Raw genomic sequence first — 27,175 nt, 5'->3', positions numbered from 1 at the left:
GAAAAACTGATAGTGGGTGGTGGAGATGGGCAGACGGCGAGGCGCGTGTGGTGGCGCCAAAGTTGAATTACTAACCCTTTTTTCGCTTTTGCTTATGCTTATAAGCTAAGATATGATTTTTTAACCTTAAATTTAGAGTTGATTTTGGTGTTCACGAAAATTATTTTTCAGTATTTGACTTTTTAGGTCGTTAAGAATATGTATATAAAGTTTTATTCATAAATTATTTTTTATTTATAAATATATCATTGGTTTTGTTCATAAAGAAGTCAAATAATCGCCCCTAATTAATGATAAAACATGCTAATTATAAACTCCTATGTATAATTTACTAGGATAATTTACTAGGATGCAACCATGCATCATCCTCGTAAAATGTTCCCTATTTAACTTCTCCTTCATCAAAAAAAATGAGCTGCCTTAGAACAGGTACAATAGCAGCTATAAGCTAGCTATAAGTATATTTTAAAAAGATAAGAGAGGAGAGAGAAAAGATGTGTACTACTAATTTGTAACCAGCCAAACAGATTATATTTGTCAAAAAATGCAAAATGATATGGAGATGACCCTGATTATCTATTTTGGCCAATTGTACGATTTCCTTGTGTATTCCTATAGGGGGTTTTTTACATGTGTATTCGGTTTCTCTTTTATCGTCTCGTCCAAAATAAAAAAGGTCTTCTAATTCCATGAATCTTTGTAGAACTCTTTTCTTGCACACAGTCTCCAAAACAGAATGTGTATGACATGTGAGACCATGTGCTAATGTTTTATAGACAACTATTATATAAATTGACTATTAGATTGACTATAGATAAATTGGAGCTAACTTGCTCTTATCCTCAAAACATCCCGCCAGCCAAAGACAACCTTAATTTACCGAGTTTTCGCACAGTCGCGTGACTTTTGATGATCATTCATATGAGTATGATCATCCAGGGGTTGGCTCATTGGGCCCCCAACCCAACCCCGCAACGCCACGCCCAAGAAGCAAGCAGCAGAGATAGGCACAGAACCCCTGGGCCGCCCTTGGACGCAGCACCACCCGTGTCGTTGCTAGGTTTAGCGCCGCGCTTCCCTGCCCGCGCAGTACCAGCAGCAGCAGCAACATCACAGTAGTAGTACTCCAGTAGTAGTACTACATCACACGGCCACCGCGCGTGACGGCACTGCCGTGGTGTGGAGGCGCTCGGCGCTGCGCTGCGTTGCGTTGGTCACGCAGTTTTTCTTTTTTTTTTTTTGACCGTTTGTGAAAAAGCCACGCACACCGCTCGTTTCCTGGCTGGACCGGCCAGCCCAGCCATGCCAGCCGTGCCATCGCACAACGGCGCCTGCTGCCGCTGGTGCCTTTCGCTTGGCTCCCCGGTGCTACGGGACACGCGACTTTCGTAGTAAAAACGGCCCTTGATGCTGCCTGTGCGTTTCTCTCGTGAAATCCGCTGCTCCGCTCCGTCTCAAACAGCTAGAGAGTGAGTCAGTGAGAGAGAAAGAAAGAAAAGGAAAAAAAATAAAAAGGAAAAAACCGAAGCACTTGCCAGGCAGCCATCCCACTGCATTTAAAACCCCACTCGTACGAGACGGGAGGGGGAGGGGGAGAACCGGAGAAGAGAACAAGCGAGGCACAGCTCACACAGCAGCGTGCTCCTTTGCCTGCACAGCACAATCCATGGCAGCGACCGCGCCCCGCCTACTCCTGCTCGCTCTCATGGCCGCCGCCCTCGCCGGCCGCTCAGGTACCCCGCCACCCTCTTTTTTCTTTTTCCCTTCTTCTTCTTCGCGTTTGGTGTTCTTGGCGGCTATTCTGACCTGTTGGTGGATGGCCGGCGGCGGGGAAGACGGCGCGTGGTGCATTTGCAGGCAGGACCTGCCGGACGCCACGCTGCAGAAGACGCTGGACTACGCGTGCGGCGACGGCGCCGACTGCAAGCCCATCCAGCAGAGCGGGGCGTGCTTCAGCCCGGACACCGTCAAGGCGCACTGCTCCTACGCCGTCAACAGCTTCTACCAGCGCAACAACCAGAACTCCCAGGCCTGCGTCTTCTCCGGCACCGCCACGCTCGTCACCACCGACCCAAGTACACGCGCTCCCCTCTCCTCATCTCGATCTCTCCTTTGCATATCTTCTCTCTTGGGGTTCTTTGCTTCCTCTACATGCACCATCGGTCCTGCTGGCTCAAAAGTTCAGAAACGCAAGTTTGATGAGAGATTTTTTGTGGGTTCAGATTTGTTTTTTTTTTTGTTTTCCTAATGGTTCTTGTTCTTGGATGCAGGCTCCAATGGTTGCCAATACCCTGCCTCTGCTAGGTAATCTATTTTTCCCTGCATTGCTATGTTCTAAAGTTCTTTTTTTTTTCTCTTGATTCATGGTCTACGCTAGTCCCTTGGGAGAACAGAGAGATTTTTCAAGTATCTGTTGGTCATTTGCTTCTTTGCGCATCAACATCGTATCTCAGGTGTAGAAGGATGGACCAAGAAATCGCAGTTTCAGACTTTCAGTTATACGTTTTAGTCCCCTTCACATAGTTGAATCACACTATACATGCCACTTTGATGCATTGCCTTTCATTCACTAAAGCATAGGAAAACCAACAAAGATTCCATGCATTCAATGAACAGATTGAATCAAGATAAAAGATTGAGGCCTTGTTTAGATTCCCAAATTTTTTTACCACAAACATCACATCGAATCTTTTGAAACCTAAATAGAGCATTAAATATAGATGAAACGAAAACTAATTGCACAGTTATCAAATAAATCACAAGACGAATCTTTTGAGCCTAATTAAGCTGTCATTACTTATAAATGCTACAGTAACCTACATGTGCTAATGATGGTTTAATTAGGCTTAAGAGATTCGTCCCGTGAGTTATTTTATAACTGTGTAATTACTTTTTCGTCTCATCTATGTTTAATACGCAATTTAGGTTTCTAAAGATTCGATGTGATGTCTGTGGCAAAAAAATTTAAGGATCTAAATAAGGCCTGATTTGTAAAATGCCAGATTGAGTAGTAAACGCCACATCTTTTAGTGAGTCTCTATCAACCTATTCGGTCTACTCCTTTGTCTCTCATTCTTGAAGATAACTTAGGCTGCGTTTAAATCCCAAAAATTTTTGGGTGGGATGTCACATCGATACGTACGGTCGCATATTTGAAGTATTAAACATAGTCTAATTATAAAACAAATTTTAGATTCCGTCTGGAAACTGCGAGACAAATTTTTTGAGACTAATTAATCCATCATTAGCACATATTGGTTACTGTAGCATTTATGGCTAATCATGTACTAATTAGGCTTAAAAGATTCATCTCACGATTTCCTCCATAACTGTGTAATTAGTTTTAATGTGCATATATATTTAATGCTTTATTTAGGTGTTTAAAGATTCGATATGATGTTTTTGGAAAAAAATTTTGGGACTAAACAGGGCCTTAATACATCTCAGGCTCCTTGCTAGTACTACTAGTGATAACATATATTTGGTGGCTTCTGCCATGTGGGAACATTCAGTGATGGACGGTGGTGTGTTGTTCTTTGGTTGGAAATCTCGGAATAAAGCTCATTTGCGCGTGGGGTTCCGTTCTTTTTTTCTCCCACATTTGGCTGCATCGATGAACAACTGTGTCTTCAGAGAGTCTTTTTAGGGGAATCCTATACCCTTGCGGTTCCATCTCCAAGCTAGATGATGGGCGGATGCCCTTTCTTGTCACTTTTGTTTGTATGCAGATTCTCAGGATTGCTCTCTAACACCTCCTTTTCAAACTAGAATTAGTATTTAGAAGAGGCTAGCGATTTGTTGGGTCATTACATGTGTAGATTCTTTAGAATGGATCCCAATCTTTTGGTTGGTCTGAAAGTTTCTGAGCTGATATGATATGGTCCCCTTTCTCTTGTGCTCCTAACCCCACCATGCTACAACACTTCGTAAATAAGTCTGCATGTGCAAGAATGTACTGCATTCTTTTCAGGCTTCTATCAATGCTTGCAATAAATTAAGAGTGAACATCCATTAAGCAAGCACCACATTTGGAATATGATCTGAAAAGTTCATGTTAAAGCCTAAAGGGAGTGATTTCATGATATCATACATAGAGCTGCTATGTTTTATGTGGGTCTAGCTAGTTAAAAGTTACAATATCAGGCTGATCGCATTGATATGCTGGTGATCACCTTTTCTGACAACAAGTTTCAAAGAAGCCAACCCAATGAACTCTTTGTCAAACTGCTAACTCTTCTTTGCACATCTGTTTTGCAGCGCCGCTGGGACGGGAACGCCGACAACCGGAGGCACGACCGGTGTGTACAGCCCTCCTGGAATGGGGCTAGGTCCTTCAAGCTTCAACGACAACAGCGGCGCCAGCATCCTCCCGGTGGCCGGAATGGTGAAGTGGATGCTGATCCTTGCTTGCTGCTCTCTCATGGCTCTGAACTTTAGCTGAGTTTAGGGCGATATCAGTAGGAGACAAGGCACCCTGCCCTCCCTTCCCCCTCTACTGTTCCAGGGGTCTTGTTTCTTGCACTTTTCGTAGTGGTGGTAGTGGCAAGCAGAAAAGAACCCTTTGATGACAATGATGGTATTCCATTCTGGTGAAGAATTTGGGAGTGCGAGACCCTAACCGGGTTCGCATGTTGTTGCTGCCATTTCCTTTTCGCTTTCTCTGCTGTAAATTTTAGTTCATGCTAGGTGGGACTTGGGAGTTGGGAGGCTTCATTTCATGACTTGTTATGATCAGTTATCCTCCTCATGGTTTGCTCGGAATCTGTGGTGATGCTTAATGGAGAGTGCCGTGGTTGATGTAGTTCTGTTATAAAAAAAAATCATGGCCAGTAGTTCCTGTGCGTGGTGGTCTTTGGAGCCGTTTTTTTTTTCTTTTTTGCGAAATTCCGTTAGAACTCCCTAGTACAAGCTCATCCGTTCTTTGACATCGACGGACAAACTTGGATTTCTTGCACTGAATGTGGATGTTTCATGCAAAGACATAACATGATCCCTTTGCGGTATAAATCATCTTCAATGTTTTTTTTTCTAAAATTATACAAATGTAATACTCGGATCAATCATTACAATTTAATTGTGCCAAGCTATTTTTGTATTTACATGAGACATGCATGTTGTTATATAATGGTTACACTTGTAACTATAGGGTAGTTAAATTATTCTGTAGAGAAAGGAAGTCTTTATTGATATCAGATGAAGATAATTACATCAAGTGGATAGAACCACACCAAAGATCATTTCGGCCCTATGCAGAGCTTGCGCACAGCTAAATACAGTAGATGCATAGTTTGATACTTATTACAAATAAGAGTAGAACTTAGCTAAAATAAAATCCTAAGTCTAAACTACCACTCATTTTCCTACAATTATATTGTAGTTATATGTTTCTTTAAAAAAATCACTTCCTCAGGTGGTTGTCTTTTTTCACATACCTACTTAGATGCAGAGGCCGGATAAAAATCTTGTTTCTAATGAAAATATCTATTATCCAAATGAGCCCGTATATATCCTTCGCATTTTGATATGACAGGGACGGATGGTATTTTGGTTGACAAATCGAAGGTATGGTTTGTCCTTCCACGACCAGCTTTGTGCATGAAATCAGAATAGAGATGCAGCTTAATTAGTGAAACGGTGACTCTGGCCAGTGCCGGCGCCGTAATCTGCTCCCATTTTCTGTCGAGCTATGCGTCACCAACAATTCTGAAAGCTTCATTTGAAATTGTTTAGTGCAGAAGTGAGCGGTTAGTCAGCTGAAACAGCAAATTTTCTTTGTACATATCAGATTCATAATTCCATACACATCCTGATCCTGGGCGACTTTTCTCAACACCAACGTCTTAATTCTTAGATTTCAAAAAAAAAAACGTCTTAATTCTTGAATTATCGATTTTCTAAGAGATATGATTCCCTCCCTTCTTCTAAAGCACTTGCACAGAGAAACTTTTGTACAAACATCAGATGAAGCGATAAAACTTTGTGGATGCTGACATTTCACCCTTGCTGAAATATCCTCTTGGAGTTGCATACATACTCAAAAGAAAGTTGTGACTTGTGAGGAAGGTCGTTGCAATTTCGCATGTGAAAATAAGTTTGTGTGGCATTCAAAAGTTCCTTTCGAAAGTGTCTTAGAATCCTGATCTCAAGGAAAAATATAGAATTTTTGTAGGATTCCAATCCTATAGGCTGTTTTCCCTATACGATTATTTCAAACAACTGGCTATGTTCTGTTGAGTCCTATGGAATATATCATTCCATGCAAGTGTTAGAGAAAATTTAACATGACATCCAACTTCACAAAAAGTTCTCTTTTGAAATTTTATCACTTTAAATGTTTTTCTTATGATCCAATCAAACGCCTATTCATATATTTTTCATGTGTTGTGCAATAATTTATTTTATATTCTTGTCATAATTTTGTGTTTTTTATTCCTCCGTTTTCTCAAACCTGTGTTCCAAATGAACCTTAGACATTGGATCCCTATCCTTTGTTTCTTTGAATATTTATTTGGTTTGAGAAGTGAAACAATGAATTCAACATATGATACTTGATGAGTTATTTTTGGTTCAAAGAATGAAATGGGTTTATACATCAACACCTTGTATCCTTTACAGTGCCCACTTAACTAGTGTAGTAGATTTAAGAATGGAGTCATTCCTTAGATTTTGTGGGATGGATAACTAAATCTTAAATGATTTAAATCGGTAGATAAAAAACCTATTAATTAGTAATGTAAGCCCTATCACTTGGTCACTCATGGCATATCTCTATTGTCGCTTGAGCTCCATTATTACATATGATCCTCCCGCGTCTTTTTCGTGCCGTCATCCCATATAATATCTTCACATTTAACGTTAAATAAAAAAATAACTTTTTAATAATAGCGACAAAGGATCGTCATGCACAAAAGATGGATGATTTGATATGCTAAATGAGGAATATTATCGTTTGCAAGTGAGTTAGCATCATCATAGGCATTGCGTAAAACAAACATTCTTCGAGATCATTGGTTGACCTAAGGGCCAACAAGGCGACAACCCTTGATAGCTGCATCAACTTACCACCAATACACGACGCTACAATTTTTTGTCCATTAAAAACTAACAATCCAATAATACCCATGACCATTACTACATGTTGTACTAACATAGATAATATTTCTTTTAAATGCGCTAGCCATAATTCGCGTTTAAAAATTTTCAACATTTTGATTTAAACCCGAAAAAAGATATATCACTCGACAGAATTTATGAAAAATACTTAAAAACAAAAAGGGAATGTAAAGCTCATGCTTAAAACCCCAAATATATACTTCAAACTGGCCCCACGAGTCCCTTTCCCTTGGGATATTAGCAGCTCTTTGGTGGTGATTGACTGGTCTTCCATCAGTGAATGTTCGTGTCCAAAGTGTTCTGATCAACCGATCAAGTTGTTCTCATGCCGTTTGAAACGAAGGCACTGTGATCTGACCAAACTCTGCATACAAGTATGTAAAAGATACGTAGCCACGAGTTGCAACTTGCAGGTATTGGGTGTATGAAAAGTTCTCCAACTGTCCATAGTCTCATGGGAAGAAAATGCAGCTGTTTTCTCTTTTCGCCATGTACCGGAAAGATACGAACTTGGCAAGTTGGCATCAGTGATATCTGCAAATTTTACTCTCGAATAGTACAATGAAATCCAGTCTCTTTTTTCGGTAGATAATGAAATCCGGTCTGGTCAGCTTACATACCAAAACAAAAGACACGTGCGGTATTTTTCATATACTAAACATTGTATTCTTTAAAAAGGATTCCTATATAGAAGTTTATATTCATCTGTATATTTTAAATTTATAGTACTTAATTTTATTATTTATAGTATTAAATACCTATAAAAGAATGAAATAAGCATTTCAATCTTTTATTAACCAAAAGAACCCCACATATCGAGTCAACGGACACGAGTCCAGTCTCCTACACTACACGTAGGCCAGCCGTGACATGTGGGCCCGGCTCGCAGCCAGTCAGCCACGGCTTGACCCGCCTGGCGAGACTCGACCGTGGGTGGGTGCTGCCGCCTCGTGCGCTCACAACACGCGCTCTGCTCTCGTGACGCCGCTGGCACGTGGGCCCCGCCAGAGCTTGGGGGTGGTGGGGCCGGACGTGTCAGTTTCGAGCGGTGGGCTCTGGTCCTCCAAGGCTGTGGACGTGGGGTGGTTGGGATGGGAAGCTCGGTGGCGGTGCTACGTGACGTCCTCCGTGCCGCTATCTCGCGGCTGCTGCTCTCGTCACGCAGCCACGCAACGGCACACCGCTCCCCGTTGGGCCCGTTCTATGCTTTCTGAACTATATACGGCAGTAACGACTGTTCGGGGAGTTCTAGGTCCGGAGAAACCGTCGTTTTGTAGTCAGTTTTTAAAAATATAAAAAAACTACAAACCTAGTTTCTGAATTCTCAGATCCTGTTTAGAGGCATTTGGAATAGCAAATGACAAATGATAAAAGTTTTGGTATTGCATTTTTGCAAGTTGGTGTATAGAGGCATGTAAAAGTTGTCAATTTTTTGGCAAAAGTGAGAGGTGGTCTTCATCCCTATACACTTTTTGGTGAAATTTGTTACTATGGACTGCTAAATGCCAAATACAAAGTTGTCATTTTCTTAGCCCAGTATTTAAATTCATTTTGCCAAAAAGTGCTTCAAAATGACAAAACTTTTGCCATTTTGAAAGATCTAAATAGGGCCTCAATTTATTTTCTAGAATTTGTAACTACAGATTTTTAGAAATTATGAACCACTTGGAGCAGCTTCTGGTAAAAGCAGCTTTTGGAAAAAGCTAAAGCTAGGAGAAACTTTCCTAAACAGGTCCAAATGTATGTTTAGTTTATAAAAACAGAAATTTTTACAGTCACATCGAACGTTTGACTAAATATCGGAAGGAGTATTGGACACGAATGAAAAAACAAATTTCACAGCTCGCCTGAAAACCGCGAGACGAATCTTTTAAGCCTAATTAATCCGTCATTAGCATATGTGGGTTAGTGTAGCACTTATGACTAATCATTGATTAATTATGCTCAAATCCTCTCGCGATTTCTCTCATAACTGTGCAATTAGTTTTTCGTTTCATCTCTGTTTAATGCTCTATTTAGGTGTCCAAAGATTCGATATGATGTTTTTGGGAGAAAAATTTTAGGAACTAAACATGGCCTAAAATTTCAAATGTCAAATTTGTTCTCAACCATGGCGCTGGTACCAAGTAATATTTGAATTACGGTAAAATATTTCCAGTGGCGGATCTAGACAGTGAGATTAGGGGGTATGAATAAGCTGCATAGAATTTCAGCTCTCTTCTATTGATCTTTGTCATGAAATTCTAGGGGGTGTTCATGGGACTCCAATAGCTTTAACGGGATAGCGGGGCTCGAGCCCCACCGCCCATGTCAAATCCGCCCTGAATATTTGTTATAGTTAATTTATTTATTCATTTGTTAGTTTATGTAATTATAAAATATCTAAAATGTTTCAAAGTTCTGGACTAGGCTTAACCTCGGTGTTTACAGTGTAGTATAAGATTAAGATGTGACTCATAAATAATAGATCATTGTTAAAGCAATTTTCACAGTGGTATAACATTAATCCGGTCACAAGATAGGCCCACATAAGATAAAAAAAAAATCCTTTAGCTCTTGCTCACGTGTGAGAAAAAATATTTACGGTAGACATTAGGCATAAAACATAAATTACACAATAAGCTAATACTTTTCCCCGTAATATATATAGTTTTTCGCTCGTATTTGCCCTTATACTTTTTAACAGTAGTATTAGTACGGAGCAAGTCAACAAGGAAAAATCAAGGAAAAAGACCTCCGGGAGGGGGAAAAATGCGGCGAAGTGAGGAAAGTGCAAGGAAACAGCGTGGTGGCCGCAGGCGCCATCACATCCATCGCTGTGGCTCAGCGGCTCGCTCGCTGTGTCTCGCTGTTGCTGCCTCGCCCGCGTTGTCGTGGGCACCAACGAAAGGACGAGGCCCCCACACGGCCCCGACCGAGTCGCACTCCCGGTCTCCCCTGGCTGGGCCCCACAGGTCAGTGGGTGATGGAGTTGATGAATGGTATAGGTTGGATGGATGAATAAAATATTGGGCGGAAAATCGTCTAATTTGTTGCCAAAATCGGGAATGAAAATTGATGATATGGATGCGAGGTGCACGAGGAGTGATGCAATGTTTTTTTTTAATTTCAACTTTCTGCTTAATTTAATGTGCAAGATGTTTGGTAAATTCATCTTCACTCCAACCATTGTTATATAATTCAGTTCAATTAAACTACAGCCGCTTACAATTATTGGACTCCCGTAACAGGTTGCTTGTAATAAATCTACCAATAAACCGTCATTGTACCATTTTTGCATGTACTTTCTGCTTAATTTGGTACGGCAAATTATGATTTTTTTTTCCTGGTGAGGTCTTGAGCCAGGAAAGGCACGAACCGGTCAAAAAAAAATTTAAAAAGGATGGGCAGTGGGCAGGAAGGGACAGCCGACAGCCACATCCATCAGCAAACAAAACCCATCTTTCCAAGGGCAGAAACGTCAAAACCAACAACCTCCACAGAACGGAAAAGCATATTAAAACAATAATTAACGATTAGTATCACTGGACGAACTAGCACAGAGGACAGTACCGGTGGGTGGTTTGAGATGGTTCAATTTTTTAAGGTTATTAGGATATCAATAATCAGTAAGAGAAAAAAATCTGGTTTTAAAATGATAGATAATAAACTTATATAAAAAGCCATTTTACATAAAATACATCATTTAAATATTTAAAAACTAGTGATAACAAAATCAATAGGTCTATCTTTTCGCTTACGCTGCCTGTAAACCAAAATTAACTTTTCAACCTTAAATTTGGAAATTTTATTAAAATTTATTTTTTAGCCTTGACTTTAAATTGCTATGAATATATAAGATAAACGTTTTAATTTATAAATTATTTTTATTCATAAATTAAAAAACCGATCAATCCCCCTAAATGTATCAGGGGTAAATAACCCAGCCACTAGCAAAGAGGAAGAAGAAGATCAGCAAAGCAAGCGAAGACCAACACCAACCGAACCGGAGGAGGAGAAGACTAGAGAAGAGAGATGGAGCAGCCGGATTAGTACGTGTCTCCCCCTCGGGAAAGCCGCTAATTACTTTCGAGTCCTCCTCCTCCTCCCCCATGTGAGTCGAGTCGTCTCTTCCCTCTCCTCTCCTCTCATCCTCGTCGCCGCACCCGGCTGCACCTACCGGAAGAAGAGAGGGCGCGCGCTGGTCCACCTCACCGCGCCCGGAGCCAGGTCGTCTCCGTCGTCGGCGGGCTCTTCGGCTGGGCGGAGATGGTGCCAGCTCGCGGGAGCACGGCCACCTCCTTCTTCTTCGTTTTCTTCTTCCTGCTGGTCCTCGCTGCCTCCGCGTTGGACGACCGTGGCCAAGAGCGGGACAGATCGGCGCTTCTCCAGCTCGGAGGCGCCGCCGCGCTGCTGGGGCGGTGGTCGCCGGGCTCTGGGGTCGCTGACCACTGCTCCTGGCCCGGGGTGACGTGCGATGCAAGTCGCCGGGTCGTCGCCCTTGTGGCCGCGCCCCCTGCCTTGGCGCGCTCGGAGCCCGGGCGGGAGGTCGCTGGTGAGCTGTCATCGGCGGTGGGGCTCCTCGCCGAGCTGAGAGAGCTCTCCTTTCCCTCGTGCGGCCTTCGCGGCGAGATCCCTGCGGAGATCTGGAGGTTAGAGAAGCTCGAGGTGGTCAACCTCGCGGGAAACTCTCTCCGGGGCGCCCTTCCGGCCTCCTTCCCGCCACGGATGAGGGTGCTTAACCTCGCTTCCAACCTCCTGCATGGTGAGATTCATGGCTCCCTCTCTGACTGCAAGAGCTTGGAGAGGTTGAATCTTTCCGGCAACCGCCTCGCCGGGTCGGTCCCCGGAGCTCTTGGCAGCTTGACCAAGTTGAAGCAGCTTGACTTGTCGCGGAACCTTCTTACGGGGAGAATTCCCTCAGGTTTGGGGAATTGCAGGCAGCTCCGCTCCCTGCAGCTGTTCTCCAATTTGCTGGACGGTTCGATTCCACCTGAGATTGGAAATTTGAGGAAGTTGCAGGTTTTGGACATATCGAGTAACCGATTGAGTGGTCTGATCCCAACGGAACTAGGAAATTGCTTGGATTTGTCAGTACTCGTATTGTCGAGCCAGTTTAATGCTGTGAATTCGTCTGAGCTCAATACATTTCATGGAGGAATTCCGGAAAGTGTGACAGCTTTGCCAAAGCTTCGGGTGCTGTGGGCGCCAAGGGCAGGTCTTGAAGGGAACATTCCAAGCAATTGGGGAAGGTGTTATAGTTTGGAAATGGTTAACCTTGGGGAAAACTTACTTTCTGGAGTGATTCCCAGGGTGCTAGGGCAGTGCAGCAGCCTCAAGTTTCTCAATCTCAGCTCGAATAAATTGTCCGGTTCTATCGATAACGGTCTTTGTCCGCATTGTATGACTGTTTTTGATGTCAGCAGAAATGAACTATCCGGCACTATTCCAGCATGTGCTAACAAAGTTTGTGCTTCCCAGCTATTGGATGGCATCCCATCTCGTTATCCATCAGTCTTGATGTCCAAAGCTTTAGCACAACTATCATTGGGGTATTGCAACTCTGGAAATTGTTGTGCCGTGTACCACAATTTTGCAAACAACAATCTTGGAGGCCATCTTATATCATTACCCTTTGGTGCAGACAGATTTGGAAATAATACCTTGTATGCTTTTCACGCTGATTACAATAGCTTCACAGGATCTTTGCATGAAATTTTGCTGGAGCAGTGTACTAATGTGAAGGGGCTGATTGTCAGTTTCCGGGGCAACAAGATATCTGGTGGGCTTACAGAGGAATTGAGTACAAAATGCAGTGCCATCAGAGCTTTGGATCTTGCTGGTAATCAAATATCAGGAGTGATGCCTGCTAACATTGGTTTGCTGGGTGCTGTTGTCAAGATGGACATTAGCAGGAATTTACTGGAGGGTCGTATTCCTGCCAGTTTCAAAGATCTACAGAGTTTGAAATTTCTCTCATTAGCTGGGAATAATCTCAGTGGCACCATTCCATCCTGTTTGGGTAAGTTGAGATCACTGGAGGTTTTGGATCTCTCGTCTAATTCCCTGTCTGGGAAGATCCCAAGGAATCTTGTGACACTGGGAGATCTGAAAACGCTTTTGCTGAACAATAATAAGCTTTGTGGAAATATTCCTGATGTTACCCCTTCAGCATCACTATCCATTTTTGACATTTCATTCAATAAATTGTCTGGCCCATTGCCTTTGAATATGCAGTCATTGACATGCAACAATATTCAAGGAAATCCCTCCCTCCTGCCTTGTGGGTTGTCTACATTCTCAAATACATTAATGAAGGTCCGAGTACTGACGGAGGGAGATGGTTCACCACCAGATAGTACAAGTACTGATAATGGTGGTGGCTTCAGCAAAATAGAGATTGCCTCGATTACATCAGCATCAGCTATTGTCGCTGTTCTCTTGGCTCTGATTATCCTGTATATTTACACACGGAAATGTGCAACAAGACAATCAAGACGTTCACTCAGAAGGGAAGTGACTGTTTTTGTGGATATTGGTGCTCCATTGACGTATGAGACTGTTGTACGTGCTACTGGAAGTTTTAATGCAAGCAATTGTATTGGAAGTGGTGGCTTTGGAGCAACATACAAAGCTGAGATTGCACCTGGAGTTCTGGTGGCGATAAAAAGGCTTGCGATTGGAAGGTTCCAGGGTATTCAGCAGTTCCAAGCAGAGGTAAAAACCCTTGGGAGGTGCCGCCATCCAAATCTTGTAACACTCATAGGGTACCATCTCAGTGATTCAGAGATGTTTCTTATATATAATTTTCTGCCTGGTGGTAATTTGGAAAGATTCATACAAGAAAGGACCAAGAGACCAATTGATTGGAGAATGCTTCACAAAATTGCTCTAGATATTGCACGGGCACTTGGATTCCTTCATGATAGTTGCGTCCCTCGCATTCTGCACCGGGACGTGAAACCAAGCAACATTTTACTTGACAATGAATACAATGCATACCTGTCTGATTTTGGATTAGCAAGACTGCTTGGGAATTCAGAAACACATGCAACAACTGGTGTAGCAGGTACTTTTGGATATGTTGCTCCAGAGTATGCAATGACATGCCGTGTTTCTGATAAGGCAGATGTGTACAGCTATGGAGTCGTACTTCTTGAGCTTATTTCAGACAAGAAGGCACTGGACCCTTCTTTTTCTCCATATGGGAATGGGTTCAATATTGTTGCCTGGGCATGCATGCTTCTGCAGAAGGGTCGAGCCCGTGAGTTCTTCATAGAAGGACTGTGGGATGTGGCCCCACATGATGACTTAGTTGAGATTCTTCACCTTGGTATCAAGTGCACTGTTGACTCTCTTTCATCTAGGCCCACAATGAAGCAAGTTGTTCGACGACTAAAGGAACTCAGACCGCCTTCTTACTAGGAATAGCAATTCAAGGATAATCTAATGTCTGCAAACTGAGAAAGGTACAATGAGCCTACTTTCCATATCTGTTAAATCTACTGGGCTTTTTTTACTAAGAAATGATGGAACTAAACTATGATTGGAATATTTGTATGTAACCGTTTTTACCGACATGTGATTGTATTTTAAGAAATCATAAAAACGTGGCTCAACACAAGTTTTCCCATGTGATATCCGGAGAGCATAATTTTAATACATGTGGACTGTGGTTCCTACTTCATTAAATTGCCCCATCAACTTATACTAGCAATTCTGTAAAACTGTACGATAGCTTTCCGGTAGAATTGTGTTGTGCGTTATGAACATATGAAATTTCTGTTTGGGCTTGGATCATCAGTGAGTTTCATGTAATCAACCAATATCGAGTAATTGATGCTCCCAAGAAGCTTAGTGAACATTCAACCATCCTATATTATTAGAACTCGATAACCCAAGAAGCTTAGTGGTTGCAGAAACAACTGGCATAACAATTAGTTCTCTCGTGATAATTTGAAATGTTAAAACAAACACTTGTTCTATGTTCAACCACTTTGTATGGCCATTTATTATGAAATAGTGGATATTTTATTGACGTATTCTTATCTGCAGGAAGCAATGGGACATCAGAGGGATGAAGTCTGTGATCTTGATCAGATGATTTGCTACTAGAGTAAGTTCATTTTCCTTTTTATAGATGACCATCACTAATTTCTATTTGTACCATGATATGTAAATTCTATCATTACATGTCTGATTTGATGCTGCATTTTTTGATCAATAAGAGTAGAGTTTAGTTTTTCTGTATGATATATGAATACACATTTACTAAGTTATTGAATTCTCATATGTAGGCTTTGGAGGATTCTATGATCACGACTGCCAATGATGTTCGAAACAAATAATGGACAAACTGGCCACATGTCAGTACTCTCAAATCGCAACGGATCAAGTAGGACATGCATGGCAGTTGAACCCTTGTTGATTACCTGGTTTTAAATTACTGTTTGACTGACAGATTGAAAGTTAGAAAGTAAGTAGTCTAGTAAAGTTACTCAGCAAAAGGGGACGTCTGAGGAAGTTGGGCTGCGCCTAGCATGCCCTACAAGCATAATACTTCTTTTTCTTCTGAGAGGGTGAGATGTTAGTCCCTTATTGAGTCTTTACCTGGTTGATCATATGTATGGTTGCCTAACATGTGGGCACTTGTTTTTCTTGTTCATCCATGCAGTACAAGGCATGCATAACATAGTGAAGCTAACAGAAGATAGGTTTGTGCGCTTTGCGAACTGCGAAGTGTGGCTTTGCGAACTGCGAAGTGTGGCTCTCATTGGAAATCAACTGTCATGATGCGGTGGGGCAATGAAATTTCTTGTTGGAAATTCTGCAGGTAAAACTGTCCCCAGAGTTCTTTGTGTCAATCTTTGAACTCTGGCAGATTGACAATCTGTAGAACATTTGGCCACTGAGCTGAATGAAGGATCCTATGTTAGCCCACTGTACTCAGCAGTACAGACTGAACATCCTCCAGCCAGAGTGGCCATTTGCAAACAAGTGCCCTCATTGATCTCACTTTTCAAGTCTTACCATTTCCTATTCTTCTGGAGCACGATATCGCAAGCCTGCAATTCATGGATAATTGGAGGACTGTTGATGAGAAGCCTTTGCTTTGATAGGCCATCATTGTTTTGCAAGCTTTGGTGTGTTTACTTGCTGAAAGGGGTCATAAATCATGACAGTGGCTAGTGGGTGCCCGTCCTAGCTTTTTCCCCATTTCTGTGCTACCATTAAGAGTAGATCATCAATCTTGCTTCTTTTTTCCACCAAATGAGAAAATGATGTAGTATCAACTATTGATTATTCTTTTGTACTGTTGAAACTTTAGCCGGTACTGTCTAGACCAGGTGTGTATAGCGTCCAGCAATGGATCAAACAAGAGATACTACCGTATGGTGTATATGCATGGTGTGTATGGTGTCCAGCAAGATGTCAGACAAGAGATAGCAGAAAAAGGTGAAATTTTTTTAAAAAAACAGTAGCAGAAAGTGAAAAAAATGAAATATATATCAGGTCAGAGAATGAAAAAATGGGGAAAAAAGGAAAGCAAAAAAACTGAACAAAAATAGTAGCAGAAAGTGAAAAATATGATGAAAATATATGAGGTCAGAGAGTGAAAAAATGGTAAAAAATGGCAAAGCAAAAGACCGAAGAAAAAAATAGTAGCAACAAGAAAGTTTTTTAAAAGTGAAGATATATCGGGCCAGAGCGAAAAAATGGGTCAAAAACATAACGACTCCGCTGGGGATCGAACCCAGAATCTCTGGTTCCGTAGACCAACGCCTTATCCATTGGGCCACGGAGTCATCTTGTCGATCATCGGTTGACAAAGGTTTCTAACTCGACAAACAATACACATACTCTGATAATACTCAAATCAAACAGAAGGCTCAAAGCAATTGGACGGTATGGAAAAGCAAGCAAAAAGTGCAGAGGAAAATACAGGTTAGTAAGCATCCCAACAGCTCTTATATCTCATCCTCTGTCTTAAAAATAGAGAACAAAAGATAAAAATAGAACTCCAACGGAATATCTATCACATCCTTTATTTTTAGAAATCATTTATTTCAGGAAAAAGAAACTCTATATTTAGACGTTTTCTCTTCGTCCTCTAAAGATATATGGAGGATGTCATATATGAATGATTGGCTGGAGCACAAAGAAATATGAAGAATAAAATTATTTTAGATAATCATCCAAATAAAGATATGGATGATTAAATTTAGATGAGTTGTTAGGGATACTTTTAGCTAACCCCTCCGTTTTATAATATAAGATGTTTGATTTTTTTACTTGCAATATATGACCATTTGTCTTATTCAAAAATTATGGAAATATTATTTATTTTGCTTGTGACTTACTTTAATATCAAAAGAACTTTGAACACTTATCATTTTTTATGTTTATATTAAATTTCAAACGTTACAACCAGTAGTATAACACACCATACGGAGCCAATTCTTAGAAATTTTACTGAAGAATTACAGAGATCTGTAATGAACCTCAAGCTCTTAGCGGTTACACAACAACTGGGAAACCCCATCTAGAGTAGCAAATATTCAGCTTACACCACAGTCCCATTGCAATGTCACGTGCTTAATGAAATATCCATTGTCCAAAAGTAATTACACTGTCACATGTGAAATCACTCAGTAATCAACTAATCATGAATGAACACATTATAAAGCTTTTTTTTAACGGAAGTTTTATCAGTTATTGTCTGAAACCAGTCGGAAGTAGCTGGTGTTAAAATCGCACTGGAAACCTACACATATCAATGCACTAATGCGAGCAATGTGAGCATGAATCTTAAGCTTGACTGTCCCGTCCTACTCCTGCCATCAAAGGTTTGCTAAACAGATGCGGACAATGGCTCCAAAAACCATTCCTCAGCCTGATGAACGAAGCAGCAGAAGGCCGATATCTTACCGTGATGTAGGTTTGGATTATATTGTGGGCGGCCGCTGGGAACTGGTTGGCTACGGTCAATGCCCAACACATACCTTCCCAAAATTTTTTTCTAAAAACATCATTTTTTGACACCTAAATAAAACATTATACAGAGATGAATCAAAAAATTAATTGCACAGTTATCCAAAACCACTTTTAACATCCGATCAAACATTTAGCATGACACTTCTCTCGAATTTTCTCAATCTGTATACCTACCTCGTAGGTATCTCCACGAGTTCTATTTTACCTGAATACCTATCACCTCGAACCCTATTTTACTCTGACCAGTAAATTCTATAACTGGCGCTCGATCAACTGTTAAATGTAGCTAGATCTGCATGATCTAATTTTAAGTTCTAAGCGCCAATCTGTCCGATAGAAGTTCCTAAAAACGCACCATGACTGGTGCTCAACTTGGCGAACAAAATAACAAAAACCGCTTTGCTCATATAGGAATCTGATAGCCACCGAATCTCCAAATGCACACATTTGACAAACGAAATAGTTCACCAAATAGAAAATTTCAAAATAGGAGTAGCAGAACTGAGATGCATAACAACGGTTTCAACACCTTCGATTGTACTATCATAAGTCACCAAACTACTCGGAATAAGAGGGCACATGTTTCACAAAACTGATGATGCACGAAATTATTATAGCTTCAATATTTGATCGGAGCAAGAATCTCCAGCTGAGGACCCAGCTTCTCCTCGGCTGCCTTCTCAGCCTTGACTCGCAGCTTCGTCAGCTGCTTCCTCCTCTCATAGGCAAGCTTGGCCTTCTCCTTCCTCTTCTCCTCAAGCTCCTGAAGATTTAGGAGTAAAAACAGTGAGAATTGATGCATCCATCAACAAAATAATGGCATAGAGCAAATATGAAAATTTGCCTGCTGGCTAAGTTAGAAGCAACAACAGTGGCAAGCTGAAAACGCAACAAGGGATCTCTATCAAACATGGATGTTATTAGCCTCAGAGATCTTGGTGGTACGAGATCATCAACTGGGAATTCCCATCAAGAGTAGCAAATATTTAGCTTACATCACAGGCCCATTCAGAAACCAGGCAATGCCACAAATTAAGATACATCATCAATACAGTAAAAACGTTTCTTTGAATCAAAAGAAAATCAGGTGTAGCTAATGCACTAAATTTATATGGACATATAACACATTCCCAAGCATGACAGATGGAAAGAAGATTAATTTTTACAGTCAGAAATGGAATGATCTGTCAGAAGTAGCTGGTTGTTAAAATCATATTGGAAAATCAGTGGGAATCCGTCTGATTTTCTTCATCACTCAGATCATGCACATTTCACACAAAAGAGAAACCCTGTAAATATCTACGTCCACAAGAAAAATGAGTCATAACCATAGTGCTCAATTTCATAATACACACTATCTTATTTCCAATAAATTGAAGTGTCAGCATTCCAAAAACCAAATAAATGGCCCAACACATTAATCTACCACTGCACAATCCATTCACAACTATGACCACTGCTGGTAACAACCCAATCACAATTGTGAACATCACTCCTAACAATCAATTACAACACTGACTACTATGAACCAAAGAAAGGAATTGTAGCTTACCCTGATGGTGTCATAGTAGTTCCAGCCAACCTCCTTCGAGAGCTGGCCGAGGAGGCAGTACTTGTGCCCAGGCTGCAGCCTCAGAACCCTGTACAATACGGCAACAAAACAAACACCATCAGAACACAGATTCCCGCACAACAACCGCACCGAGATCCGAACAAGAAGCGAATCCAACGTACTTGAGCGCGTCGGGGATGACCATGCGCTTGGTCCTGTCGTACGGCGGCGGCACGCCCTCGTACGCCTTCAGCCTGGCCAGAGCCGCCTCTCCCCTCTTGGTCTTGTGCGGGATCATGCTGCAGATACATCACACGCGGCAATCAGAACAGAATCCAAACGACAAGGGAGAAGGGAGAACCCATGGATCTGCTCGCCGTTTTCCTGCTTACCCGCGGACGGTGCGCCAGAGGATCTTGGAGGGGGCGCGGAAGTGGATGGGGCCATGGGAGGGCTTGGTGTTCATCCTCTTGCGGAGGAAGCGGAGGTACTTCATCTTCTGGCGGACCAGGCCGCCGGACATGCAGATCTCCTCGCAGCGGACGACCACCACGCGCTGCCCGTTGAGCAGCTCCTTGGCGATGACCGACGACAGGCGGCCGAGCATGTGGTGGCGCGCGTCCACCACCACGCGCCGCGCGCACACGCCGGAGCCGGACACCATCTTCGACTTACCTCCTGGAGGCTGCGGCGGCGGCGGCGGCGGCTCTAGGGTTTGGAGGGTGGAGGCGGAATGGGAGCGGGGTGAGACGCTAGGGTTTCTGATTTATAGATCCACTCGGTTAGGGTGTCCCGCTTTCTCTCCTTATTGGCCGGGCCGGGCCGGGCCGTGTGCCTTTTCTGTTCGACGGCCTAACACGCTTGCGAAATGCCTTTCACATTTGGAGCATTTGGCCCTAAAATAGGGATAGGGGCAAATGAGTTCCATAGACTGCAATGGGCAACTAATGGATTTCAAACAAGTATATGCAATAAAGTGAAAAAAAAAATCAAAGAAACGTATTCATGTTCTTTTTCAGCTTGGAAATATGTAAATAGAGAGTAAATTTTATAAAACTATAGGTACTTTGACAAAATTATCGTAAAACTACTCCGCTCACTTTTTTAATTTTACATCATTGACTTTTAGGTACGCGTTTGATCATTCGTCTTCCCCAAAAGTTTATATAATTATTAGTAATTTAGTTATGATTTGATTTATTACTAAATAAACTTTAAGAATGACTTATAATTTTATCTATTTGTATAAAAAAATTAAATAAGATGAACGATAAAATATAGATCCAACAACCAATGACGTCAAATTAAAAAAAAGATAGAATACATAATTAAGGTTACGTAACACGAAACTATAAATTTAGTGGAGAAGCTATAAAAAAAACTACATATTTGAAAGTTTTACTATTGTCTTTTTTAAGTTATTAGTTTTTTTTGATAAAGTTTTTTTTGCAGTTGTATGATAATTTTAGTGCTAAATTTGTAGTTTTATAATAAAAGCCCTTAAATCTGGAGTCAACATGTAGATGGACAAGAGGCTAATGTTGGATGACTCTATGTTTATGGTAATTGTTTAAAATCACAAATGAATGAATTAACGATTACAAATCCCTATCTTTCTACTTATGTTTATAAGTCAAAATTTAAATTTTATAACTTAAATTTGGAATGGACTTTGATGTTTTTTTATCGTTGTTTATTTTTTAGCCTTTACTTTCATGTCGCTAAAAACATATATATATAAAAGTTTTATCCACAATTATTTTTTACTCATTAATAAGCCAACTTATGCTTAATTTCACCCAAAAAAATGAGGCATGAAATTTCATCGTGGAATCCTGGAAGTAGAGCTGAATAAACATTAAGCAGCCATGAACATTGAAGCACCGGCCAATGGCAGTCGGACCATTCATTTAAGATCATTGTACGAAGCTAGAACATAGTGCAAACTGCAAAGTCCTCTGATATTCGTTAAACTGATTTCTTTTTCCAATATGCTTTTAAAAGTAGTGCATACAATGGTGGTATGGTACAATAACAAAGTATAAATTTCCGCTTGGTCTGGAGTCAGAACTACCGCCATAAGATCGATACAAGCTGCAGTGAAAATTCCCATATCGACTGGAGAACTTGGTCCTTGGGAAATATTAAGAGCTAGAGGTATACAGTAGTGTTAATCATGTTATATACCTCTACCAAGAATGTAAAAACCTTTTAAGTAACACTACAATACCTACACCTCGCAAATACCTCCCATGGACAGGAAAAGAATCAGAGAACTAACAATCCTACAATCCAGGAAATAGAGTCACTAGTTAGCTATTTGAGCATAGAAGCTCCAGTTTGGATCACTCTGTGTGATGAAAGGTTGGCCAAATGGATTGTTGCGAACGTAGCACTCAACATCTTCTGCAACAGCGAGTTTCTCCAGATAAACACGAAGATCTCCACCAGGACCTGCTTAGTAGTAGGCATTACAATTTGCAGCATGAATAAGCTGTATTACTCTAGAAGATTAGAAGAGCATCTACAAATATGAAATAATCACATACCCAATGAACTATCTTTGCAATCAAGATAACTGTAGGGGCGAGGGAAAATGGCAGTATATGGCTGCACAACATAGGATGGAAAAAAAATCAACAAGGCAAAAATACTGTACAAATTGAGGTGGCATGTGAAAGAGAATGGAGCTAATACCGGATTGCGCAGAGCCTTGTAAGGAGAATCATCCACAAGTAGTGTATTAGAGGGTGAATAGTCCCCCTCCTCCCATGGTAGATCAGGTTCTTCCTTGTTCCACAGTTTCCTCAATTCCTTCAGTACCAGTGGTTTGTGAATGTTCTCCAATGTTTTTTGTCCAGTAAATGTGCATTTAGACATGTCCTACCCATTGTAAAGTCATGAAGGTTCCAGCACAAAAATAATTTGCAATAGAGATGCAGATAGCAATGTGTTAGATATGACATACCCAACAAAATAGTAGGGAAGGTTTGAAATCTCTCATGATGATATCAATGACTGAATCAACATTTTGCCTGGAGAAATAGGAGTTACACAGTAAGTACCATTCAAGTAATGATGGGAGATTCACAAAAAAAAATGGACAAGAGATCATACCTTTTTCTTGAGGACCATATGCCTAGGTCAAAATTTTGTAAGCAAAAACTAAGAAAATCGTGGCAGTAAGGTCTTCGGAAGACTGGTAGGGAGGTATATTTTGAGCATTAACATCTTCTGTAATAACTCTAGAACAACATTTTGCAAGTGATAATAATGGATGATTATAGAAGTAAATTCACCTAGTTTGCCTCGAACCTTTGCATCAGCCATATGAGCATTGTGGTAATCTTGATTGATGTCGGCAAGCAAACCATTGAGATCTAGAATAAGAAGCTTTTTCTTGCGAAACCCTCTCAAGGATAGTCTTGGTGACAAGGGGATTGGAGGCTTTTGCTCATACGCCTGAGATAAACATGTTTGCCTTATGCAGTCATTACTGTAGTCTGTTGACAAGTAAGCTGCTTCTTTCATGTGCTGTTTATTTCTCTCTACATTGGTAAAATCCATAGTTCTTCCATATCCATATCCCCAGTTCCCCATGGCACCTAAATAATGCATGTTTACATCATGACGGACATCTGGTACACCGTAAGGGGGCAAATTTCCTGTCTGGAAGAAGTTAAAACCTTGATTGAATGGATCTAATGCATTCATTGGGTTTACAGGAGGAAAAATCATAAACGGGTTGTCTATGTAACCCCTAACATGTTGTGGATGCAAAAAATGGTTGTGCAGGGTAGCTTCTCCCACAAAAGATCCTGTGCTCCGGTTCTCCTCTACACCATAAGGGTTGTAACCAGTACTTGACATCCGGGTAAAACCCTCACGAGCTGTGCTTTGACAAAGCCTCTCTTCGGTTGTGGAGTGTAGGCCATTGAATCTGCCATTTACATCAAATCTAGAACCCTGCGGTGCCATAGAAGACGTATCATGGTCTGAAGCTTTGTCGGAGCCCAACACGCAGTGTTGCGAAATCCCTGCCGGCCTAGTGTTCTTCGCTTCTGGGCACTCCTGATTGTTATTCCCAACAGAATACACCAACTGATTGGAGGCACCATTTACTGATTCAACGCACGAATCTGCTTCCACTGCTTCCAAATTATGACCTGATTTCCGGGGCAAATCTTCCTGAGTTGACAAGGCATCTTCGTTTTCGGACTTGTTAATAGACATGTCAGGCTGGCATCCTCGAGTATCAGCGTGCTCCTCTTCAGTGTTCTCTGCAGGGAAAAATACAATCTAATCAGGTAGCCTTCAACGGTTCAACCTGAACAAAACAGAGGTTTCTGAAAGCTCAAAACAAATACCAGAGAAGAAAATAGCATGTCTACACCTTCTCACACGAGAGGGTTTCACAGATGCTAGGTTGCTAGCTAGATTGATCGAAGCGCAGAGTCATGCCTATTATTAGGGGAGGGAGATGGAAACCCCGAGGACGATTTCTACGCGGTACCTGAGGCAAGGGCTCCCCGCTTCTTCCTCGCGGCGGCGCGTTTCCGCCGCTGCCTACGCTGCTGGTTCCGTCGCTTCGACGAGGAGGAGGAGGAGGCGGCGAAGGCGGCACCGCCCTGGAGCATCGCCATCCCTCGCTGCGGCGGCGGATTCCAGATCTGGTGCACCCCCGCCGCCGCCGCCGCCGCGAGGAGACGACGAGGAGACGGGGAAGCGTGTGACGAGGAGCTCTGCGGCAAGTCGTTAACGTCAGGGTAAGAATAAAAATGTCCGAAGAAGGAGTGCTTTTAACCCTTTCCGTTGGCTTGTTGCGTCGTGCTCCCCGAAATCGTACGGCGGATCGGGCGTGCGTAGGTTTTTGTTCGGTCTGGTCTCGGTCTTCGGTGTTAAGAGAAAATTTGGTTTTTTAGAACTTGGGTCTGATCGTCTTAAAAAAACATAAGACCGAGAAATTCGGTCTTGGTCTTGTTTGGTCTTGGTCCTGATTGAAGTGTCCAAAATTTCAGTGAAGTTTAAAAATCACGGGAAATTTCAATGTATAGTTTCATATTCTACAACATAATTTATAGTTAACCGATTCACAGAAGTACAGAACAGAGTCTCAAGTCACAAATACCAAAGTACAATCACAAATTCAACCATAGTTTAACCAAGGATAAGGAGACAGTATACTAAAACAAGATAAATTCGGTCTGTTTGGGTATTTCGGGTACCCGAGGCATGTACCCGATGACCGGACCGAATTTATCGGTCTTTCACCTCCTCCACCCGAGACCGGGACCGAATTTCTCAGTCTCGGTCCTTTTGGTCTCGGTCTCGGTCTCGGTCTTTTTGGTCCGGTCTCTTGGTCTCGGTCTTTTTGTGCTCAGGCCTATGTGTGCATGCACGCGCGCGTCGCATGACCTTTCATTTCTTTTCTTTTTTTTTGGAAACTCTCGGTGACGGCATCCTGTACTAACGAGACGAATTAATTAGTCACTCATCTTTCTCCCGCATATTTCTTCCCCGCCGACGCGGCCTCCCTTGTGCTCGTGCCTTCGCGTCACTGGCGTTGCTTTCCCACGCGCCCGCACTGCTCCTCTCTGTGTCACTGTGTTTCCTCTCTATGGAGTTCGCCGCTAGCACCGATCTCCACCTGTGCTGGGGAGGGCTTCACCGCCACCGTCGATCTTCGTCGCTGTTCTCCCCTCCATCGACTTTGCCGCACTCCACCGCTCCTCCGTGTTTTTTTATGGGGACTACTACCCTACGGGATCCCGTTTTGAAACGAGATGATTTCGACGAGGTATCAAATACAATACATCATCGGTATTAGATCAAATACTAAAAACGAGATGATTCTAACGAGGTATCAAATACGATACCTCATCGGGTATCATCTCTAATACTAGAAACGAGATTATTCCGACGAGATATCACCTCATGGGTACTAGATCTGATACTGGAACAGGATGATTTCAAAAAGATGATACTAGTGTGGTAACATTTGATACTTGGTTAGTATCACCCAAAAAGTAATGAATCCTCGTCATCGTCGTTGTCGTCGCCGCCAGCCGCCGCCATCGTCACGGTCGTTGTTGCCGCAGTCGCTGTCATCGTAGTCGTCGACGCTGCAGTTCGCCCCCTACCGAAAGTCCTCCGCCGTCTTTCCGCAGATGAACGGTGTCAAGTACGGCAGCCTCAGCACCTCCGTCGCCTGCATGAGAACGAAGAGATCAGCTAGTGCAAATGAGAAGGAAGAGAGCAGTAGCATCGTCATTGTCGGCGGAGCTCTTGCAAATGAGAAGGAAGAGAAGCAGCAACATCGTCGGCGGCGACGGCATCGGCGAGGAGAAGAAGCATCGTGGTGGGTGCATGGTTAGGGAGCGGAAGGCGTCGCCGCAGTGGGATCCTATCGCTGTCCGCTTCAAACAGGAGCCCATTCGGTAGCATTTCCGCTGTTTTATTATGCAGCGTCGATGATACCGGATGGTATTACCTGATTTCATCTACTATCAATTCACTAATGAATTGAAACCATCTAGTATCACGTGTTCCTTATATTTAGTACCAGTATACATGACCATATTTTACATGCGTGTGACGAGGTACCATGGCTGGGTAACGACATGACGAACTGCGGAGCGAGAAACCGCGGTACGTGGCAACTACGGAGGCACAAGGTGCAGCACGCGCGGCGTGGAGACCCGGGTTTGCTTTGTTTCGACCATATGATAACAGACTATATAACTTATCTTGTTCATATGGTATTCCGTCCGCTAGCTAGACTCTTGTTTTGGGGTCGAGTCGAGTGAGGCTTCGACACGAGTGATTTCGACAATTCAACTCGATCGATTGAAGAACATCTAACTGTTGAGTAGAGATAGCAATAGAGTCATGTGACTTGAGCATGATAAAAAAAAAACCTAAACTATGCGGGTGGTTGAACCAAAAAAAACTCGAAACCGACTATATGGATCCTCTACCATTACGACAGTTACATTAGTCACTAATATATAATATATAGGTTCTACGGATAATAGGTCTCATATGTAAGTGACTGTAACGACAGCGACATAATGATAGAGAATCTCCATCCTCTATACTAGTAGCTCGGTTCCCCTGAGCAAGCGGAATTGATCCTAGACCACTAGCTTGGTTGCTTGCTGGGGTGACCAGCTAGGCTATATGATTTGTGATCAAAGGAAATATGCATATGAGTTGTATTAACTGGACCGACGACTCAACCGGCTAGCCTGTGAGTTGGTCCAATTTTGTCTACTTCGGACAAGAGGCCTGATGGTTTTTTATTTTATTAGAAATTATCTATGCTCCAATTCTTAGGTTTACTAACAGGTAAAAATTCTTATCCCTTGGGTGGATAGGTGTGTGTTCTTTAACCACCTGCATCTCCTAACCCATGGGTAAAAAAATCTCGCATGCCTAGCTTTTATCCTAATCCGGTTAAAATTATCGTCTATTTTCAAGGTTTTAGAACATGGTTATATTTTTGTTACTTTCCTTTGAAAGTTAATGTTAAAATAA

The 27,175-nt window shown here is 42.1% G+C and overlaps 4 protein-coding genes and 3 non-coding genes across 7 annotated transcripts; 2 read left to right on the top strand and 5 right to left on the bottom strand.

Moving 5' to 3' along the window:
• Positions 1-1,436: 1,436 nt before the first annotated feature.
• On the top strand, positions 1,437-4,647 carry LOC102701247 (PLASMODESMATA CALLOSE-BINDING PROTEIN 2-like). Its single transcript, XM_006650547.3, has 4 exons — positions 1,437-1,733; positions 1,836-2,075; positions 2,271-2,304; positions 4,258-4,647. Exons 1-4 carry the CDS (start codon positions 1,667-1,669, stop codon positions 4,439-4,441), a joined length of 525 nt encoding a protein of 174 aa, XP_006650610.1. The 5' UTR covers positions 1,437-1,666; the 3' UTR covers positions 4,442-4,647.
• Positions 4,648-11,131: 6,484 nt separating this feature from the next.
• Positions 11,132-16,107, top strand: LOC102700972 (LRR receptor-like serine/threonine-protein kinase RPK2). Its single transcript, XM_006650546.3, has 4 exons — positions 11,132-14,561; positions 15,148-15,208; positions 15,390-15,671; positions 15,767-16,107. The coding sequence occupies exon 1, from the start codon at positions 11,362-11,364 to the stop codon at positions 14,515-14,517; it is 3,156 nt and encodes a 1,051-aa protein (XP_006650609.1). The 5' UTR covers positions 11,132-11,361; the 3' UTR covers positions 14,518-14,561; positions 15,148-15,208; positions 15,390-15,671; positions 15,767-16,107.
• A 718-nt stretch (positions 16,108-16,825) lies between these two features.
• Positions 16,826-16,898, bottom strand: TRNAR-ACG. The gene has a single exon. It is a non-coding gene; the product is annotated as a tRNA-Arg (tRNA).
• A 1,574-nt stretch (positions 16,899-18,472) lies between these two features.
• Positions 18,473-20,381, bottom strand: LOC102700692 (60S ribosomal protein L13a-4). Its single transcript, XM_040521859.1, has 4 exons — positions 20,032-20,381; positions 19,822-19,938; positions 19,640-19,727; positions 18,473-18,850 (listed from the first exon to the last, which is right to left on the bottom strand). The coding sequence occupies exons 1-4, from the start codon at positions 20,301-20,303 to the stop codon at positions 18,707-18,709; spliced, it is 621 nt and encodes a 206-aa protein (XP_040377793.1). The 5' UTR covers positions 20,304-20,381; the 3' UTR covers positions 18,473-18,706.
• Positions 19,010-19,092, bottom strand: LOC121054024. The gene has a single exon (XR_005811491.1). It is a non-coding gene; the product is annotated as a small nucleolar RNA SNORD24 (small nucleolar RNA).
• Positions 19,270-19,348, bottom strand: LOC121054038. Its single transcript, XR_005811505.1, has one exon. It is a non-coding gene; the product is annotated as a small nucleolar RNA R12 (small nucleolar RNA).
• A 1,217-nt stretch (positions 20,382-21,598) lies between the features above and the next one.
• LOC102700413 lies at positions 21,599-24,407 on the bottom strand. The gene is made up of 7 exons (XM_006650544.3): positions 24,153-24,407; positions 22,939-23,919; positions 22,757-22,838; positions 22,608-22,674; positions 22,337-22,522; positions 22,189-22,249; positions 21,599-22,093 (listed from the first exon to the last, which is right to left on the bottom strand). The coding sequence occupies exons 1-7, from the start codon at positions 24,280-24,282 to the stop codon at positions 21,948-21,950; spliced, it is 1,653 nt and encodes a 550-aa protein (XP_006650607.1). The 5' UTR covers positions 24,283-24,407; the 3' UTR covers positions 21,599-21,947.
• Positions 24,408-27,175: the final 2,768 nt, after the last annotated feature.

This window comes from Oryza brachyantha, chromosome 3, assembly GCF_000231095.2.
Source record: "Oryza brachyantha chromosome 3, ObraRS2, whole genome shotgun sequence".
Lineage (NCBI taxonomy): Eukaryota > Viridiplantae > Streptophyta > Magnoliopsida > Poales > Poaceae > Oryza > Oryza brachyantha.
This window is presented reverse-complemented; position numbering and strand designations above follow the sequence as displayed.

What these genes read in the sequence shown, in the direction of transcription:
- LOC102701247 (XM_006650547.3), top strand. Translation starts at nt 1,667, where the DNA reads ATGGCAGCGACCGCGCCCCGCCTACTCCTGCTCGCTCTCATGGCCGCC. An exon ending in GCTCGTCACCACCGACCCAA is followed by an intron (nt 2,076 to 2,270) that starts GTACACGCGCTC and finishes TCTTGGATGCAG; the next exon opens with GCTCCAATGGTTGCCAATAC. An exon ending in CAATACCCTGCCTCTGCTAG is followed by an intron (nt 2,305 to 4,257) that starts GTAATCTATTTT and finishes TCTGTTTTGCAG; the next exon opens with CGCCGCTGGGACGGGAACGC.
- LOC102700972 (XM_006650546.3), top strand. Translation starts at nt 11,362, where the DNA reads ATGGTGCCAGCTCGCGGGAGCACGGCCACCTCCTTCTTCTTCGTTTTC.
- LOC102700692 (XM_040521859.1), bottom strand. Translation starts at nt 20,303, where the DNA reads ATGGTGTCCGGCTCCGGCGTGTGCGCGCGGCGCGTGGTGGTGGACGCG. An exon ending in CTCTGGCGCACCGTCCGCGG is followed by an intron (nt 19,939 to 20,031) that starts GTAAGCAGGAAA and finishes ATGTATCTGCAG; the next exon opens with CATGATCCCGCACAAGACCA. An exon ending in ACTACTATGACACCATCAGG is followed by an intron (nt 18,851 to 19,639) that starts GTAAGCTACAAT and finishes CTAAATCTTCAG; the next exon opens with GAGCTTGAGGAGAAGAGGAA.
- LOC102700413 (XM_006650544.3), bottom strand. Translation starts at nt 24,282, where the DNA reads ATGGCGATGCTCCAGGGCGGTGCCGCCTTCGCCGCCTCCTCCTCCTCC. An exon ending in CTTCCCTACTATTTTGTTGG is followed by an intron (nt 22,523 to 22,607) that starts GTATGTCATATC and finishes TACAATGGGTAG; the next exon opens with GACATGTCTAAATGCACATT. An exon ending in TTGCAAAGATAGTTCATTGG is followed by an intron (nt 22,094 to 22,188) that starts GTATGTGATTAT and finishes ACTACTAAGCAG; the next exon opens with GTCCTGGTGGAGATCTTCGT.